General features: G+C 43.5%; 1 protein-coding gene across 1 annotated transcript; it reads left to right on the plus strand.

Moving 5' to 3' along the window:
- The first annotated feature begins 416 nt into the window (after positions 1-416).
- Positions 417-19,081, plus strand: c11h5orf15 (chromosome 11 C5orf15 homolog). Its single transcript, XM_055643257.1, has 3 exons — positions 417-594; positions 15,560-16,230; positions 17,842-19,081. Exons 1-3 carry the CDS (start codon positions 444-446, stop codon positions 17,974-17,976), a joined length of 957 nt encoding a protein of 318 aa, XP_055499232.1. The 5' UTR covers positions 417-443; the 3' UTR covers positions 17,977-19,081.
- The last annotated feature ends 846 nt before the right edge of the window (positions 19,082-19,927 follow it).

Here is a 19,927-nt window from a genome sequence, read left to right on the forward strand (position 1 = left end):
GTGATGGATGTTTATGTAAATTATGTTGTGTCTTGGGTCTATGTGTTTGTATGTATGGCTGCAGAAACGGCATTTCGTTTGGACCTCAAGGGGTCCAAATGACAATTAAATGTATCTTATCTTATCTTTATACTCACCGATGAGTGCGTGGGTCGAGGTGGTGACGTCAGACGCTGGGCGTGTGGGGAGGTGGGGGTGACCTCAGGCGTGTTGGCGTGTTCGGGCGGTGACGTCAGGCACCGTGGTGGGGGGGGGGGGACAATGACGTAAGACGCGGGGCGGACGTCCTCCTCCGTCCTTCACCCGGCGGGCGGTGACGTCAGGCACCGGAGGGGGTCGGGCAGGGACTTTGGTCGTGGGCCAGTGACGTTAGACGTTGGGCGTGGCCGGGTCGGTGACGCCAGACGCGGGCCGGGCACCGAGACCGGGCTCTTTGTGAGAAGATGGCAGCACGGAGAGAGACCCGGAGTGGGCTCGCGCTCGCGCTCGGGCTGTGGCGGATCGCGCGCTCCCTCGCCCTGCTCGCGCTCGCCGCCGCCGCCGCCCCCGCCCTTTCCCCTCCCGCCGCCCCCGTCACCGACAATGGCTACCCGGGTGAGTGAGAGAAATAGTAGCGGTGATCCCGGTCTGGTCGTGTTGTGGTGGTGACGATGATGGATGGGAGGGGAGAGGGAGAGTGAGGGGATAGAGAGTGAGGGAGGGAAAGTGAGGGGATGGAGAGTGAGGGGAAGTAGAGTGAGGGGATTGAGGGGATAGAGAGTGAGGGGAGGGAGAGTGAGGGGAAGGTGGTGAGGGGATGGAGAGTGAGGGGAAGGTGGTGAGGGGAAGGAGAGTGGGGGGAAGGAGAGTGAGGGGAGGGAGAGTGAGGGGAAAGGTGGTGGGGGGAGGGAGAGGGATAGTGAGGGGAAGGTGGTGAGGGGGAAAGTGGTGAGGAGAGGAATAGTGAGAGGAAAAGTGGGAAGGAATGAGGAGTGGAGGTAGGGTAGAGGGTCGTGGGTGAGAGGAGGAAGGATGGAGGGGTGTGTCGATGGTAGTAATAATGAGGGTAGGTGGTTGAGACAAAGGGGTGTGGTGAGGGTAGGTGGGATAGGAGGATGAGTAATGGAGGAAGGTGAGGGTATGGGGGTAAGATGATAAGAGTAAGTAAGGAAGGGGCTTGAGGTAGTTGGTAAGAGTAAGGGGTGTAGGCTGAAGGTAAGTGGGTAGGAGGGTGAGTGTAGGTGGGTGAGGGTAAGGGGTGTAGGTGGGTGAGATTAAAGGGCTGGTTGAGAATAAGCGGGTGGGAGGGAGAGGGTGAGTGGTTGAGAGTAAGGTTGAGAGATGTTGGGGAAGTCCAGGACAAGGGGTCACAGCTTAAGGATAAGGGGGAAATCCTTTAAAACCGAGATGAGAATAACTTTTTTCACACAGAGAGTGGTGAATCTCTGGAACTCTCTGCCACAGAGGGTAGTCGAGGCCAGTTCATTGGCTATATTTAAGAAGGAGTTAGATGTGGCCCTTGTGGCTAAGGGGATCAGAGGGTATGGAGAGAAGGCTGGTACGGGATACTGAGTTGGATGATCAGCCATGATCATATTGAATGGCGGTGCAGGCTCGAAGGGCCGAATGGCCTACTGCTGCACCTAATTTCTATGTAAGATGGTAGGAGGGCATGGGAGAAGTAGGGCATGCAGTGGGTGGAGAGAGGGGTGATTGGTAGGAGGAGGGGTTGTCAGTGAGAGTAGGGGTAGGAGGGTTAGGGTGGGATGATGTTTTGCAGAGTAAGGGTAGTGGGTAGAAGAGTAGGGGGTAAGAAGCTGAGTGACGTGTTCAGTGAGGGAAGGTTGGTAGGGGAGGGGTGGTTGCAGAGAGCGAGGAGTAGGAAGGTGAAGGTATCGGTGAGGATGTGATGAGAGTAGTTGGGAGGGGATCTTCGTGGCTGGGGCCAGAAATGAACTTGGACTGTGTTTTGGCTGGACTGGAACTGTTACACACTCCTTTAAGCTTTGAAATCCTTAGCTTCGTTCACGCTATTTTTAAAACGCAAGCTTAAAACAGCCAGGCTTTCTTTCTTCCCAATCGAAGTGTTTCGGCCCGAAACGTTGCCTATTTCCTTTGCTCCATAGATGCTGCTGCACCCGCTGAGTTTCTCCAGCTTTTTTGTGTACCTGGTTATTATTAATTGGGTTTATATAAAAAACAACTTTTTTAAACTTAAGATAGATCGATTGTATTTCTGTTTTACTTAAAAGACCTCATTATCCTGACTGGAGCAGCATTAGTGAAGTTTGAATTTGAGTGTTATATAAACCAGTAAATGGCCTTTTCTCCAGATATCTGCGTCAAATTGTTTAATCCGGACAGACAGAGGGTGATTTGATCTACCACTATTGCAAGAGGTGCTAATTTTCCTGTTTGATTAGGGGTAGCTGAAACTATGAGAAGGAGTATGAGATTTGAGTCTTGAATGAATTCCTTGTTTCAAACAGTGATTTTCGCCCTGACTTTATCCATTTGTCCTCGCTGTGAAATTGAGGAGACCAAGAGTAGAAATCGAGGTTTGAGAGCTCGTGTGTTGGGGCTTCAGTAGATGAGTATGTGTGTGGTGTTAATATATCTCCGCACTGTAACTCTTCGGATGTGCGAATTATGTTGTATGTGAGTGGGAGCGAATGATTTGGGTTCTACCTCAAGGCTACTGTGCTTTTTGTAGACAACAATTATTGACTTGGTTTGGGATGTTCATCCAATTCTATCAACAAAAAGAGGCTCGGGTCTTTCTCCCCTCCCATAGCAACGGTTGTTTATCTTCTAGGGACGTATTTTTCTCAAACAAGAATAGCATCTCAGGGTGGGTCATGACACCATAGGCTAAAGACGGACAGATGACAAATGAACTATGAAGTTTTATCTTGCAGGGTAGGATGTTTAGTAAAACACAAGATTATGAATAACGGCATTTTAGACTTTGGAGGTACAGCATGGAAACAACCCCTTGGAGCCCACAATGTCCACGGTGACCAGCAATCACCCCGCACACTAACTCTAGGAATGATTTAGAATTTTACCGAAGCCAATTAACCTACAAACCTGTAAGTCTTTGGACTGTGGGAGGAAACCGAAAATCTCAGAGAAAACCCACGCAGGTCACGGGGAGAACATTCAAACTCCGTACAGACAGCACCCGTAGTCGGGATCGAACCCGGGTCTACTCTACCGCTGCGCCACCCTTGCCTTGCAAACCTTCTCAAAACGTTCCTCCTCTCATCTAGTTACCTGAAAGTGACCTGCAGAGCAGATAAACAGACTGTTGAAAAGGGCATTTGTCATGGTGGCGTTGAGTAGAGGAGTTGGGACATTATGTTGCAGTTGTACAAGACAACGGTGAGGTTGCATTTGTGTACAGTTTTGGTTATCCTGTTATAGGAAAGGCGTCATTGAAAGAGTTCAAAACATATTAATGAGAATATTGTCAGGACTCGAGTACTGGCTAGGACTTTATTTCTTGGTCAGCATGGATGAGTTAAGTGAAATGACCTGTTTCTGTTCTGAATGACTGTGACCTTTTGTGTAAATAGTAAAGGTATAGAAGTATAATTGTTGTTGCATGTTAATGATAATCAATTGTGTCTGGGGAAAATGTAAGCTGGGATGATTATTACCAGCTTGCTTGCTTTCAACCATTGAAATAAGAAGTGGTGTTGCAAGTAATTTATCTAATCGGAATAGAATGTCTTCACTCGTGTTTAAATTCTCTTGCAATAAAAGCCAGTGTTCCATTTATCATCATATTTGCTCATTGAACCTGTATGTTAACTTTTGGTGATTTATGTACATGAGCACACAGGTCACTGTGAACTTGATAGTCTGCCAACTGTGATTGGGTGATCACTTTGCAGAGCACCCGGAAGATTTGTCCTGAGCTGGGTTTAGGCGGTGAAGGTTCCTGTTCCTGAACCCATGTGCGTGCATGCTTTTCAACCGTGTATGTGCCACGTCGCACTTAGATGTGTGCACGCCCCAGTCTGACCAATAATATCCACGCTGAAGAGTCTGATCTCAAATCATAGATACATAGAAAATAGGTGCAGGAGTAGGCCATTCGGCCCTTCGAGCCTGCACCGCCGTTCAATATGATCATGGCTGATCATCCAACTCAGTATCCCGTACCTGCCTGCTCTCCATACTCCCTGATCCCTTTAGCCACAAGGGCCACATATAACTCCCTCTTAAATATAGCCAATGAACTGGCCTCAACTACCCTCTGTGGCAGAGAATTCCAGAGATTCACCACTCTCTGTGTGAAAAATGTTTTTTTCTCATCTCGGTCTTAAAGGATTTCCCCTCTTATCCTTAAGCTGTGACCGCTTGTCCTGGACTTCCCCAACATCGGGAACAATCTGCCTGCATCTAGCCTGTCCAACCCCTTAAGAATTTTGTAAGTTTCTATAAGATCCCCCCTCAATCTCCTAAATTCTAGCGAGTATAAGCTGAGTCTATCCAGTCTTTCTTCATATGAAAGTCCTGACATCCCAGGAATCAGTCTGGTGAACCTTCTCTGCGCTCCCTCAATGGCAATAATGTCCTTCCTCAGATTTGGAGGCCAAAACTGTACGCAATACTCCAGGTGTGGTCTCACCAAGACCCTGTACAACTGCAGTAGAACCTCCCTGCTCCTATACTCAAATCCTTTTGCTATGAAACTAACATACCATTTGCTTTCTTCACTGCCCGCTGCCCCTCCTACTTTCAATGAGTCAAGTCAAGTTTATTTGTCACATACACATACGAGATGTGGTGTACCATGACACCCAGGTCTCGTTGCATCTCCCCTTTTCCTAATCGGCCACCATTTAGATAAAAGTCTGCTTTCCTGTTTTTGCCACCAAAGTGGATAACCTCACATTTATCCACATTTATCATTCACCTTGTCACACTTGCTGCTGGACCAAGATCTGGCTGTGTAAAGCCCATGTCATTGACTGGTGTAATCAATGATTACGCCCAGCTTCAAAGTAAACGCATATTGGTAACATCCATTCTTTGTTACCAGTAATGTTAGGCTCTTCGTGGACAATCTCTTCAGTGACAAACATCACTGAACATCTCTTTGCTTGGAAGCTCGGTTTTGACATTAAGATCACTTCATTTAATGAGACACAACAGGTTGGAAATAGCAAGGCATTTGGTAAACCTTCTGGAGGGCAAACATCTGAAGAGGAATGTTGTCTTCACTGAGTGAGCTCTGCCATCAAATAATAATAAGAATAATCAATAATAATAATAATATTGTAATCTATTATTATAATCCATCAATAATAATCTGTTGGGGCTCCCTGCAGAATTATTGTGCACACGTTGTATGGGGCAGAATGAGCACACTACCTTGATGGCACGTCCGACCAATCTGTGATATCTTGTGTTCCCACATTGTTCTCATTAGCCCCCACGAAAACCACAAACCCAGAGTGGAAGCGAGTCATTCTCGATCCCAAGGGACCGCCCTAAGAATGGAATCTAGTATTTTTCTTGCTGCTGATATTCTCCATCATCTTTAACATTGTTGATCCTGCTTTTCTCAGTTACATATATCATTATATCCTCTCGAATAAAGCATTTAAAGCAGCAATTCAATGTGTATCCACGCTGGTACCATGAAATAGCTTTTTTATCTAGTTTCCCATCAGTTCTGCGCAAAAATATTGTCCTCAGACATTCATTCGGGTAAGTAATTAATTTTTCGAGAAGCTTTTTAAATACTTAACTCTGATAATTCTCTACGTTAATGCCATATTGTGATTCTTTTAAAAGATACCTTAAAGCTGAGGTTAGATTTGGTGAATGTTGTACTTGACAGAGTGACATTTTTGATAATGCTCAGACAGCTTGCAAGCGAGCGGTTTGTTTTGCTTTTACTAGCAAAAAATTGATGCAGATGCTGGAAGTGAAATATATAGAAATATAATGCAGAAAATCATATTCGACAAGTTCATCTAGAGAAAAATAAATTGTTTTTGTTGATCCTCCATTGAAACCAGAAAAAATATGAATCAAAAATGCTTGAAGTTGCAGAAAGGGAGTGGGATGAGGGAAGAAAGGATAGATTGTGATAGTGAGATTACGATTGTCCATGTGATATTTCTTTCAGTACTTCAGAATAAAACTTATTTGTATATAATCATGAGCGGAATGGATCCAGGTGGTTGCACAAAGTCTATTGCCCAGAGTAGGCGAACTGAGGACCGGAGGACATAGGTTCAACGTGAAGGGGAAAAGATTTAAAAGGAATCCGAGGGGTAACCTTTACACACAAAGGGTGGTGGGTGTATCAAAAAGCTGCCAGAATAGGTAGTTGAGGCTGGGACTATCCCATCATTTAAGAAACAGTTAGACAGGTACATGGATAGGACAGGTTTGGAGGGATATGGACCAAGTACAGGCAAGTTGGACTATGATAGCTGGGACATTGTTGGCTGGTGTGGGCAAGAACAGCCTGTATCACTCTATGACTCTAATATGAGAATGCGTCTGACTGGAATGCTTTGCAAAGTTAGCATAGCTTCAATGGGCTGATATCCTCCTGTGCCAGAGTGTTTCTGTCTCGAATATCATGCAACGAGTAGAAAATACTGCTGCTTCAATTATTACAAGCATATACAAGAGGTTGTCTGACTCTCAGCTCATGTTAAAAATTCAAATATTTGTGGACCCAGATGATCAGAATTTTAATTTCTTTTCACACAGATATTTCGATTGTCTGCATATACTACCTGCATCTAAACAGTTTTCTGCTAATGGAAATAACTTATTCTTATTTGTCAGAAGAAATAGTTGAGGCTGGGACTATCCCATCGTTTAAGAAACAGGCAGACAGGTCATGGATAGTCTGAATCCTTTGCTCCATAGATGCTGCCGCTCCCACTGAGTTTCTCCAGCATTTTTGTCTACCTTCAATTTTCCAGCATCTGCAGTTCCTTCTTAAACACATGGATAGGACAGGTTTGGAGGGATATGGACCAAACATGGGCAGGTGGGACTAGTGCTGGGACATGTTGGCCGGTGTGGGCAAGTTGGGCCAACAGGACTGTTTTCACGCTATATCACTCAATAAAAAGGAAATGAATGTATGTTAATCGTAGCTGATCTGTCTGGAGCAGAGTAAATAATGGAAGATAAATGAGGGTGGTACAGAGTTGAATAAAACATACTGAAATGATGACAGTATTGGAGTTGCTGGATATCCTTTTGAGATAAAAGGATATTGGAAATAGCATATCAGATACTATCTTTGGAGAGCAAAAAGCTGAATTCATTTTGCCGTTAGATATGCTTGTACCAGAATTGGCCCACTGTGACAGACAGGAAAGGATGGCCTTCAAAAATTGGTGAATTCAGGAGCGGATGGTCTTCAGAAATTGTTGAATTCTGAATACGAGTATATTGAAGATTGAGGGGGGATCTTATAGAAACATACAAAATTCTTAAGGGGTTGGACAGGCTAGATGCAGGAAGGTTATTCCCGATGTTGGGGAAGTCCAGAATTAGGGGTCACAGTTTAAGGATAAGAGGGAAGTCTTTTAGGACCGAGATGAGAAAATCATTTTTTACACAGAGAGTGGTGAATCTGTGGAAATCTCTGCCACAGAAGGTAGTTGAGGCCAGTTCATTGGCTATATTTAAGAGGGTGTTAGATGTGGCCCTTGTGGCTAAAGGGATCAGGGGGTATGGAGAGAAGGCAGGGATGGGATACCGAGTTGGATGATCAGCCATGATCATACCGAATGACGGTGCAGGCTCGAAGGGCCGAATGGCCTACTCCTGCACATATTTTCTATGTTTCTATGAAAAGGAGGTATCTCCCTCAATTTATTTGTGCTCTGTTGTAACAATGTAGAAGAGGAAAGGAAGGTCAGAGAAGGTGTGGGAAGGTGAATTAAAGTGACACTCTTCTGGAAGCCACGGGTAACGTGCAGACTGAATGGACCAGCATTTGGCAGAATATCTCCAATCTTGGTGGGTTTTTTTTCTAATGTAGATGAGATTATCTTGATCACTTAATGTCATATGCCTAATTGGAAGTAATGTAAATGAACTGATACTTCACCACGAAGGACAACGTTTTAGGGAATGGGTAAAATAAAAGGGCAGGTAGTGCATGAGGAAGTGCCATATGAAGGTGAGTGACTGATGGAGCTGAGCGGGTGAGCCAAGGAGTTGTCAAATGAATGGTACTTCTGATAGGGGAGGGGAATTTGTGGTGTTGGAAATTCATGCAAGATATTACAGAATGGGATGCGAGGCGAGGACAAGAGGAACTCTATAGTTGGCCTAGCTATGAGGAGAGTAAATAAGAGCAGTAGTATGTTGAGAGGCCCATTGAGTAAGGCCACTGGCTGGATTTTAGCAAGCATTGATTTCCCTCTCTTAGGAGCATTTTCTTCGTAATGCCTTCTTTTACACTGGTGACTTTGTGCTGTAGTAACATTTCTTTTCCAAAGTATCCCTTTCTGGTATAAGAAGCAACTGCAGATGCTGATTTAAACCGAAGATAGACACAAAAAGCTGGAGTAATTCAACAGGAAAGGCATCCCTGGAGAGAAGGAATGGGTGACGTTCCTTCTCTCCAGAGATGCTGCCTGTCCCGCTGAGTCACTCCATCTTTTTGTGTCTATCCTTGTCTGGTCAATGGTTTCTAAAACTTTGATTTTTATATATATGTTTTCTAAGCTGCCATATTGGCATTGACACCTCTTATAAATAGAGTTAAAGTAGTAGAGTGGAAACTTCTTAACCCAAATATTGCAATGTAGAAATAATTATTACAAGAAATAGTTGGCACACAGTATTAATGCATTTACTGTGAATGTAGGTAAGTTCATCAGGGAGAAAACAATGTTGATTGTTAGTTGGGGTGAAAGGAAACATGCAAACAGGATAAAAGTCAGCAAAGGTTAATAGTGTTGGCATCTCAGGAAATGACCCATAATTTATGTTAACTATTTCGCATATAATATTTTTGGGCATTCTGACTGCATATGTTTACTTTGAAAGATAATATTATGCATTTTGGCAAAAAGCCAATATCGAAATAATCCGGTTTGGACGGATGTAGACGCTACGTGGCAGAATTTGCGGGTGGCTTAAAGACTTCAGTTTCAGTCATATGTTTTACATGGGAAAAAGACACAACATGCTAGAGTAACAGCAGGTTGGGCAGCATCTCTGGAGAACATAGATAGGTAATGTTTTGGGTTGGAACATTTCTTCAGACTGATTGTTGTGGGAAGGAGAAAGCTGGAGAGAAGGGTAAGGACAGGACAGAGTCAGGCAACTGATGGGTGGATACAGGTGGTATGTGGGGTAGTGTTGATTGGCAGATAGTTGGACAAATGCGATAGATAGAAGACAAAGTGTGAGATAAGGACGGAAGACCTTTGATAACTTGAGAAACTGCACATGTTCTGCTTGGGTAGCTTACAGCACAACAATTTTAGATATCTAAATTTAAATATCTAAATTTTCCAATTTTAGATATCTAACCTAACAAATTCCTCCCTTTCCACCTATGTTCCCTCATCTGGCTTCACACTTTGTGTATCATCTGTCCTTATCTCACACTTTTCATCTCTGGCCTTCGCTCAACCATCGCAACCACCAATATCCACCTACCACTTCCCAGGCTTTGTCCTGCTCCTCCTCTTAGTTTTTGGTTTAGTTTAGAGATACAGCGTGGAGACTGGCCCTTCGGCCCTGTCCGTGCCGACCAGTGATCATTAACACAATCCTAACATACTAGGGACAATTTTACATTCATACCAAGCCAATTAACTTACAAACCTGTACATCTTTGGAGTGTGAGAGGAAACAAAAGATTTCGGAGAATGTACAGATAGCACCCGTAGTTGAGATCGAACCCGGGTCTCTGGAGCTGCAAGCGCTGTAAGGCAGCACTTCTACAGCTTCACCACAGTGCCGTCCTCTCTTCCAGCTTTCTCCTTTCAACCCACCCCCCCTCCCCCCTCACCACCACCATAATCTGTTTGAAGAAAGTACCTGCCCTGAAACGTCACCTATCTGTTCTCCATAGATGCTGCCTGACCCGAGTTCCTACAGCACTTTGGGTTTTTTTACCAGCATCTGCAGTTCCTTGTGTCTTTGTTTTAAATGGGGTATGTTTGTCTCATCAGTCTTTTCAGATGTAGAAAACAACTTGGACAGGCTTTAGCGTAGAATTGGTGGAAAGATTTGAAGCAATATTATCTTAGAAGACAGGAGTCGATGGTAAATTTCTGAGAGTGAATGGTGCTGTTAATATCACATTTTATGTAGGTTTTGACCTGACATGAGAACATTTGCAGTAAAGGGAATGTTAGCAAACAAAGACTTGCACAAAGCCACTTGACTTTGTACTGGGGCAGATGACCAGTAGTTTGGTCAAAGTATGCTTTAAGGTCACTTTAAAAGAAGAGAGAAATGAATGTATATGGGGAGGGGGAAGAGTAGTTCCAGTGTTCTGGGCTTTGGCAGCTGAACGCACAGTTGCCAAAGGTAATTTGATTTGTGCAGGAATAAGTTTAGTTTAGTTCATTGTCATGTGTGCCAACGTGCAGTGAAAAGCTTTTTTGTTGCGTTTTATCAGTCAATGTTAAGACAATGTTGGCTTATACTCTCTAGAATTTAGGAGCTTGAGAGGGGATCTTATAGAAACTTACAAAATTCTTAAGGGGTCGGACAGGCTAGATGCAGGAAGATTGTTCCCGATGTTAGGGAAGTCCAGGACAAGGGGTCACAGCTTAAGGATAAGGGGGAAATCCTTTAAAACCGAGATGAGAAGAACTTTTTTCACACAGAGAGTGGTGAATCTCTGGAACTCTCTGCCACAGAGGGTAGTTGAGGCCAGTTCATTGGCTATATTTAAGAGGGAGTTAGATGTGGCCCTTGTGGCTAAAGGGATCAGGGGGTATGGAGAGAAGGCAGGTACGGGATACTGAGTTGGATGATCAGCCATGATCATATTGAATGGCGGTGCAGGCTCGAAGGGCCGAATGGCCTACTCCTGCACCTAATTTCTATGTTTCTATGTTTCTAATACATGATTACTATCAAGCTATCCACAGTATACTGATAGAGGATAAAGGGAGTAACGTTTAGTGCATGGTAAAGTCCAATTAAAGATAGTCCGAGGGTCTCAATTGAGGCAGATGGTAGGTCAGGACTGCTCACTAGATTCAGATTTAACTTTAATTGTCAGTGTACAGTACAGAGACAACGAAATGCATTTAGCATATCCCTGGAAGAGCGACATAGCATATGATTTGAATAAATATTTACATTAGCATATATATACAGACATAGTGTTTTTCCTGTGGGAGGATTGTCCGGGGGTGGGGGGCGGGGGTGATTGGCAGTCACCGAGGTACGTTGTTGAGTAGAGTGACAGCCGCCGGGAAGAAGCTGTTCCTGGACCTGTGGTGCCTCCCGGATGGTAGGAGGGTAAACAGTCCATGGTTGGGGTGAGAGCAGTCCTTGGTGATGCTGAGCGCCATCCGCAGACAACGCTTGCTTTGGACAGACTCAATGGAGGGGAGCGAGGAACCGGTGATACGTTGGGCAATTTTCACCGACCTTCCGGTCGGAGACAGAGCAGTTGCCATACCATACTGTGATACAGTTGGTAAGGATGCTCTCGATGGTGCAGCGGTAGAAGTTCACCAGGATCTGAGGAGACAGGTGGACCTTCTTCAGTCTCCTCAGGAAGAAGAGACGCTGGTGAGCCTTCTTGATCAGAGTTGAGGTATTGTGGGTCCAAGAGAGGTCATCGGAGATGTTAACACCCAGGAACCTGAAGCTAGAAACACGTTCCACCTCCGTCCCGTTAATGTGGATGGGGGTGTGCGTGCCGCCCCTGGACTTCCTGAAGTCTACAATGAGCTCCTTGGCGATAGAATGGTTCTGTTGCCTGATAACAGCTGGGAAAGGAGGGTTTGTAGGCTGCTGGTCTTGACAGTCACGGTGGGCCTCGCTGTTTGGGTCCTGGTGACACTGTGTCATTCCAGTAGGTCGAATGTTCCTGGGAGTCAGAGAACCGACAGAACTGTGAGGAGATTAAGAAGAGCAAGAAATGCTGCTGTTGGAGTAGATGTAATGGATGATTGTAGATCTACTTTGCAAATATTTCAAAAGCTTGTAGGATTGAAGCCAGGGTGACATTTGACCAGGGATATGAAAACAAGGCTGTGAAATTTAATGTTGAGATGTGGAGCCAGTATAGGTTAATAAACAGAGATGAACGGTGAACATATACAGTAGTTAAGGTGAGCTCTGCTTTATGGAAAATGGTATAAGATTTGATCATGTGTGGATCAATGATTCCGCACAACATCAGTATAGTTAAGAAGAAATTAACTTTTTTAATTATTAATATGGACAGTTATTATTAATATGTAGTTAATAGGTACCTGTTTAAGATAAAGAGTTATCTATTAGATCATATTACACATTCTAGTGTTGGTAGAGTACAGTGTACTGACAGATTTTAAATTGTTTCAAGGATTCCTCCTTTAAGTGAGTTAAGTTAAATGGGTACTACATACATGTATGCTACTGTTGTAGAACTCTACCAGGATAGAGTTTTACAAATGCAGTTTAGGCTTTAGCCAGCCTGATCCCTCCCTGATCTAAAGTTGTGGTTAGACAGAATTAATGTCCCTCTTGAAGGCCTCTGGTTTGAATATCACACTGTCTGGCACAAGCATAACTGGAGATGTGTTTATAAAAGCCATAAAGGAAGTTGTCTGTTTCCAGGGTCTCCAGGCAATGCATGAATGAGTGTATTCAATTTTTGATGTAATATACTTTGCTATGTGTGAATAGCTGTTTAGTGCCAGAGTTTATGTTGCACAGGAGAATAGTCCTATATGATGCTGAAGTGTACCAGGAAACCGTGTTTACTTGGGTCTGAACACAGGCTATACTGTACAAATTGATGTGATGCAAGTAAAAGATCTTGACCTCCTTACACAATCCTGAATGGAACATTATGAAAACGGAAGGTACACAAAAAAGCTGGAGAAACTCAGCGGGTGCAGCAGGATCTATAGAGCGAAGGAAATAGGCAATGTTTCGAGCCGAAACCCTTCTTCAGACTGATCGGAGTTGGGGGGGCGGGGACAAGAAATTATGAAAACGGAGTTGATTCCAATTGTTTATATTACTTTATTAATATCAATTGGCTTATTTTGAAAATGATGTCAAGTGCTTGCTTATATCAAACTGGTTTCATTGCTAAAGTGTATTTTTTTTTTCTTGAGTAAAAAGGGACCCTGTGCATTTGAGATATTCAAGGTAGATCATTGTTAATCTACACAATAGTTTTAAGTGGAAACAACTATTTTAAACGCTGGTATTAGAACATAGAACAGTACAGCAGAAGAACAGACCCTTTGGCCCACAATGTCTGTGTCGCACATGGTGCCAAGATAAACTAATATCATCTGCCTGCACATGATCTATATCCCTCCACTCTCTGCATAAACATGTCCCTATCCAAATGTCTTTTCTATGCAACTATTGTGTCATAATTTTTTCAATTTCATTTCTAGCCAAATGGATTGCTGAATCTGAGATTGGTTTTGTCTGTTGTCTCATATTATTTGCTTATATATTGAGTAATGCTTCAAAAGCTAGTGAACCTGTATCCATTAATTGCAACTGTGATCTAATGGAAGTTATTTCACAATGTACTAAAATGATAAATGTGCCCATTATGTACTATTGCTGCATACCCTGTTTCTTTCACTGTTTTCATGTTCATAAGTGATAGGAGTAAAATTAGGCCATTTGGCCTATCGTCTACTCCGCCATTCCATCATGGCTGATCTATCTCTCCCTCTCAACCCCATTCTCTGCCTTCTCCCCATGACCCCTTGACACCCGTACTAATAAAGAATCTTTCGATCTCTGCCTTAAAAATATCCATTGACTTGCCCTCCACAGCCTTCTGTGGCAATGAATTCCACAGATTCACCACCCTCTGGCAAAAGAAACCTCCTCATCTCCCTCCTAAAGGAATGTCCTTTTATTCTGAGGCTATGACCGCTAGTCCTAGACAGTCCTACTAGTGGAAACATTCTCTCCATATCCACTCTAACAAAGCGTCGTTTTGACTAGTCTAGAGGGTAGATATCTGAAGTAGGTAAATCTGCTTGAGGATGGAATTGCAGATGCTAGTTTAAACCGAAGATAGACACAAAAAGCTGTACGTCTTTGAAGTGTGGGAAGAAACCAAAGAACTTGGACAAAATCCACACTGGTCACGGGTAGAACATGCAAACTCCATGCAGGCAAGCACCCAAGTAGTCAGGATCAAAGCCGGGTCTCGTGTGCTGTTAGGCAGCAACTCTACTGCTGCGCCACCGTGCCGCCCAGAACTTTGTTCCTCTACCTATAACACGTGGCCAAATATTTTTCCTTGATTTCTAACACATTTGGATATTCTTAATATTCAATCAGATGAGATTTCCTTTTAAGTACAATTCTGGACAATCTTGATGAAATATATCTTATCAAAGTTAGACACAAAATGCTGGAGTAACTTAGCAGGGCCGGCAGCATCTCTGGATAGAAGGAATGGGTGACGATTTGGGTCAAGGCCCTTCTTCAGACTGAGTCTGGGGAGAGGGAGATACAGAGATAAGGAAGTGTAAGGTGTGAAAACGAGTCAAAGGGGATAGCGATCAAGAAAATGTAGCATAGATCATTGTTAACTAGGAGATGGTAACAACAGTGCAAACAGATAAAATGTAAATGAGGACAGTCAGACTAGTCGGAGAACTGGGAAGGGAGGGGGGGGGGGGCAAGGATAGAGAGAGAGAGAGAGGTTACTTGAAGTTAGAGAAGTCAATATACCGCTGGGGTTTAAGCTGCCCAGCCTTCATAACAAGATTTAAGGAAGTTAGATAGAGCTCTAGGGGCTAGTGGAGTCAAGGGATATAGGGAGAAGGCAGGCACGGGTTATTGACAGGGGACGATCAGCCATGATCACAATGAATGGGAGTGCTGGCTCGAAGGGCCGAATGGCCTCCTTCTGCACCTATTTTCTATGTTTCTATGATGAGATGTTGTTCCTCCAATTTGTGCTGGGTCTCACTCTGACAATAGAGGAAGCCTAGGACTGTGTGGGAATGGGAGGGGGAGTTATTGTTTAGCATCCGGTAGATCAGGTTGGTTTAGGCGGACTGAGCGGAGGTTTTCAGCGAAACAATCGCCGAGCCTGCGCTTGGTCAAGCCGATATATGGGAGTCCACACCTGTAACAGTGGATACAGTTGATGCGGTTGGAGGAGGTACAAGTGATCCTCTGCCTCACCTGAAAAGACTGTCGTGGTCCTTGGACGGAGTCGAGGGGGGAAACATAGGGCCAGTTGTTGCATCTCCTGCAATTGCAGGGTAAAGTACCTGGGGAGGGGAAGCTTGGGTGGGGAGGGGGAGGCTTGGGTTGGAAGGAACGAGATGTCAATCTGTTTTATGTTTGTTACGATGTAGGCTTTGCCTGATCGAATTTTGGACTATTTATTTTGCAGTGACTACTGATGTGGAAACGGAGATGTTAATAATTACTGCTGGAAATAATTCAGTAAATACTCTCAACGGTGTGTTATCCCCGACGTCAAATTCAAAAACTGTTGGACTTGGAGCTAAAATTACAATTACAAAAACAAACATCGAAATTACACCAAATAAGACCATCACTGTCTCCACCACCACATCTGCAACCACACCAAATACTACTACAACAAGAAGCGTGATCGTGCATCCTGTCGTGCCAATAGAGAAAGAAACCAGCCAAAATCATGACCAAAGTACCCCTAAATTAGTTACATTCACAGTGAAAGATAATATCACTGAACCAGACACTGAAATAATGGTGATTGCCACAGATATCGATGAGGATGAAACCATTGCTTCAAATATCATTCCAGACAAGGTGGATGAAATGATAAATAACCAACTTTTGGTTGTTGGACAGGATAATTTGCCATCCTATTATACAGGAGGGATGGAGTATGTTGACGACCCTCAAATGGAAGAGAATGACATGGATAGTGATGACATGGAGGACACTCCTGAGCTCCCTGATGAATCAATATATATTGCCGCACCTGAAGAAAATGAGAGCCACTTCTTTTTTTACTTGGTAGCTGCTGCTTTTCTGATTGCTATTGTTTACATTACATATCACAACAAAAGAAAGGTGAGTCGGTGAAAGTATACTGGCCAACATGATTCAACTGTAAAGATCCACAGTTTAGACTTTACTTTAATATACAGCGTGAAAACGGGTACTTCGGCCCACCGTGTCCTTACCAGCCAGCGATCACCCCATACAGTAGCGCCATCCTACACACTAGGGGTAATTTACAGTTTACAGAAGCCGATTTATTCTCATACCTGTACGCCATTTTGGCGTGTGGGAGGAAACCGGAACACCCGGAGAAAACCCACACGGTCACCTCCGTACAAACATACAATATAATGTGAATCACTGCAGACGTACAAACTCCGTACAGACAGCGCCCGTAATCAAGATCAAACCTGGGTCTCTGGCGCTGTGCCACAACTCTACCACTGTGCCACAATTGTAAAACTAAAAAAAATTCCACGAAGGCTGATGAATTATGGAGTGTGTCTAACATGTTTTTCAGTAAGTACAGGCCATTTGGATGCTCAATAAAGCATATGATCCTCACCATCATTGTGCCTCGGTCCCAATGGGGCAGTGATCCTCACAATAGCACCACTTTGCAGTTTTATTTTTTTTGTTTGCCATACCAGGCAACTAGTCGCTCTCTGAATAAGTTTAGCAATTAGTGCTAAATCAGAGTGAGTTTGTGGTGGACCCTTTTCAATCGGATGAGAGCAGAAAAATGCTCCTGTTTTCATATATAGCCAGAGTCATTTGTCATCCCTAATTCGATTTTAACAGTTAGACAGGTACATGTATAGAACGGGTTTGGAGGGTTATGGACCAAGCACAGGCAAGTGGGACTAGTGTAGCTGGGACATTGTTGGCTGGTGTGGGCGAGTTGGGCCGTAGGGCCTGTATCCATACTGTATCGCCCTATTACTCTATTTGATAAGATTGGCGCCCTAACAACCACTCAAGCCAATCATCCCCTCTGCTGTCAGAACATAAGGACTGCAGTGTAGCAGCCACATGGAAATTACTTAATCTCATCCCGCGAGTTGGTAGATATGATTTCTAAAGTGAATTCCTTTCTAGCCTCTGGCTCTTCCTCCTGGGTTTTTCTTCTTGAAGGTGATGACTGTCTGGTCTCAAGTGAACAATGAGAGCTGGAGATAGACACAAAGTGCTGTAGTAACTCAGCGGGACAGGCCGCATCTCTGGAGAGAAGGAACGGGTGACGTTTCAGGTTGAAATCATTCTGCAGACTGAAGGGTCTGAAGGAGGGTCTCAACCTGAAACATCACCTATTCCTTCTCTCCAGAGGTGCTGCCTGTCCCACCGAGTCACTCCAGCATTTTGCGTCTGAAGTTCCTTCCTACACAATGAGAGCTGGAAGGCTTGGTTAACATTAAACGTGCAAAATCTGGACAAGATCATATTCAGTTACATGCAAATATGGCACCGATATAAAATCAGGTTGTTTCAGGTGAAATGGTGTTTCTATTTTGGTGGATTGCGTTAGGGTGAAGCTGATTCTATTTTCCTGTTTGTTTAAAAAGTATTGAAACTACAAAAGGTTAGCTAGCTGAAAATTAAAATACTTTCATTATTACTTTTAATGAGGAGGATATCTGGTTTTGAATCATTAATCAAAATATGTCTTCCTTTCCCTTTTAGATTTATATTCTCTTAGTGCAAAGCAGACGGTGGAAGGATAGTCTGTGCTCAAGGACAATTGAATATCAGCGGTTGGACCAAAACATGCACGATGCTATGCCATCACTTAAGATTACAAAAGACTATATTTTCTAAATGCATTACTTCAACCAGTTGCATTTGTTTCAATTTTTTGTTTGACCTTTGTTGGTGGAACAATGGAAATTAAACAAAAAATATCTGTTACCTTTGTTTAGCATAAATTCTGTTTAATAATCAGACCCAAAAGTAATGTTGCTAATCTTCAAGAACGTAACTCGTGATGGTAGTGTGAGTCACTGCATCTATTATAATGGATAATCAGTTGTGATCAGGAAGAACAATCCACTTCCATTGCTGGCAGGATAAGTTAATCTAAACTATATATATATTCAAAATTAGCAGTTAAATATTTACTAATTTTCCTTATCTGGCATTGTCTGAAATTAATGACTATTAAAAGCTCAGTTAATGGAATTCCATAATGTTGATATCGAATCGAGTTTCTTTAAAAAAAAAAAAAAAGGATATAAGCTGCATACTTATTTCTGGCAAAGCTACCTTTATAACATTTTGGCAAAACTGTTGCATTATCATGGAAAAGAAATGTTGATTATTTTTTTTTGGGTGTCATAGTTATTTGACTTTTTGTTGTATACCTTTTGCTATTAAAATTTTGCCTATAGTGTTAAATGGTACTTCAGCCAAAACCCGGTTGAAATATATAACCTGCCTGTAGCCTTAGCAAAAGCTTCAACTTCAATATTGTGTTCCTTTCTTGCCTACCCCAATCATTCCAAAGTACATATCCATTGAATGTTTTTGTTTTCTTTCAAGCATTAGCACATTATTTTGTGATTTTTGTATTCACTATTAAATTGTGTACTTTGTTTATCACTTATTTGTATAGATATGAGGTTCAATATATGATCTAACATAAATACATTTGTTTAATTCAAAAATCCTTACTGAAAATAGTTTCTGGAGTGGGTTATCATTACCTGCTTTAGAAAGCAAAATGTTAAAAGAACTTGCTTTAGTTACCTGACTTGTATTTAAGATATTGTCAGATTCTTTGAAGATCAAGGCTGAAATTGGTTGACTTAAATGATTTAATTATTGTTTACTTATATGTTTGATCTTTCGTCTGAAACAATGCAAAATGAACACAAATCACCTGGAATTTTTTTTGGTCTCTGTTTTAATAAAGGTTTTGAATTAATTCATTCATTTCATGTACTTCTAAGTAGCAGTTCGGTGTCCTGTAAGAAAACCGATCTTGGATCAGGAGTCAATGGTGAATGAATGGATTGTATGGGATGGTGAAAGTCAAAAAAATTTGAAGTGAAGGTTGAGTCCTATAATTGTAGTGGCCAAATGTCAACTCTTAGATAGCCCTGGCTGCCTTTTAAGGCATGACCTCATGTGAGGTCATTATCTCCCAGACTGTCACAGTTCGGTGGGGGCGCTGCAATGGCAGCAGCCCTGTCAGCAGCGCGTTCGTTTTTTCAACTTTTTTATTTTTTTGAAGTATGTTTTAAAGTATGTTTTTAATGTTTCTTTATGTGTTTTGTGTGGGGGGGGTGAGGGGGTAACCGTTTTGCCCGCCTCCTCCATGGAGAGGCGACTTTTTCCAGGTCGCCTCCCCGTGTCCTAACAGCAAGGATCAGCGCGGCCTTTCCCGGAGACACGCCTGGGGCTTCAGCGGCGGGCGCAGCGTGGACTCTCGGCGTGCAGTGGGCGATCCCTCGCTGGAGGGGAGCGCTCCGTTTTGCTGGCCCGGTACAGCCGGCAGCCTGAAGCCGCGGTCTGCAGAGCTCCAGCTGGCGCGGCGTCTACATCCCTCGTGGGGGACCCGGGGGAAGAAGAAGCCATCACTGCCGGCCAACTTCTACCGCGGGCGCGGTGGCGACTTACCATCACCCCTGGAGGGGAGCTTCGACTGCGGGCCCTGCGGTCTGCGGTGCTTCTGGCTGCGGCGCGGCGGGAACTTTAAATTTTAAATCTTCGACCGCCGGCCTGAGGCCTACACCAACTTAAAGCCGCGGTCTCCGGTGGGGAAGAGCCG

This window comes from Leucoraja erinacea, chromosome 11, assembly GCF_028641065.1.
Source record: "Leucoraja erinacea ecotype New England chromosome 11, Leri_hhj_1, whole genome shotgun sequence".
Lineage (NCBI taxonomy): Eukaryota > Metazoa > Chordata > Chondrichthyes > Rajiformes > Rajidae > Leucoraja > Leucoraja erinaceus.

Bases quoted from the DNA above. Each gene is read 5' to 3' on its own strand.
- c11h5orf15 (XM_055643257.1), top strand. From the start codon at position 444: ATGGCAGCACGGAGAGAGACCCGGAGTGGGCTCGCGCTCGCGCTCGGG. The intron at 595-15,559 runs GTGAGTGAGAGA...TTTATTTTGCAG, and splicing joins CACCGACAATGGCTACCCGG to TGACTACTGATGTGGAAACG. The intron at 16,231-17,841 runs GTGAGTCGGTGA...TTTCCCTTTTAG, and splicing joins CATATCACAACAAAAGAAAG to ATTTATATTCTCTTAGTGCA.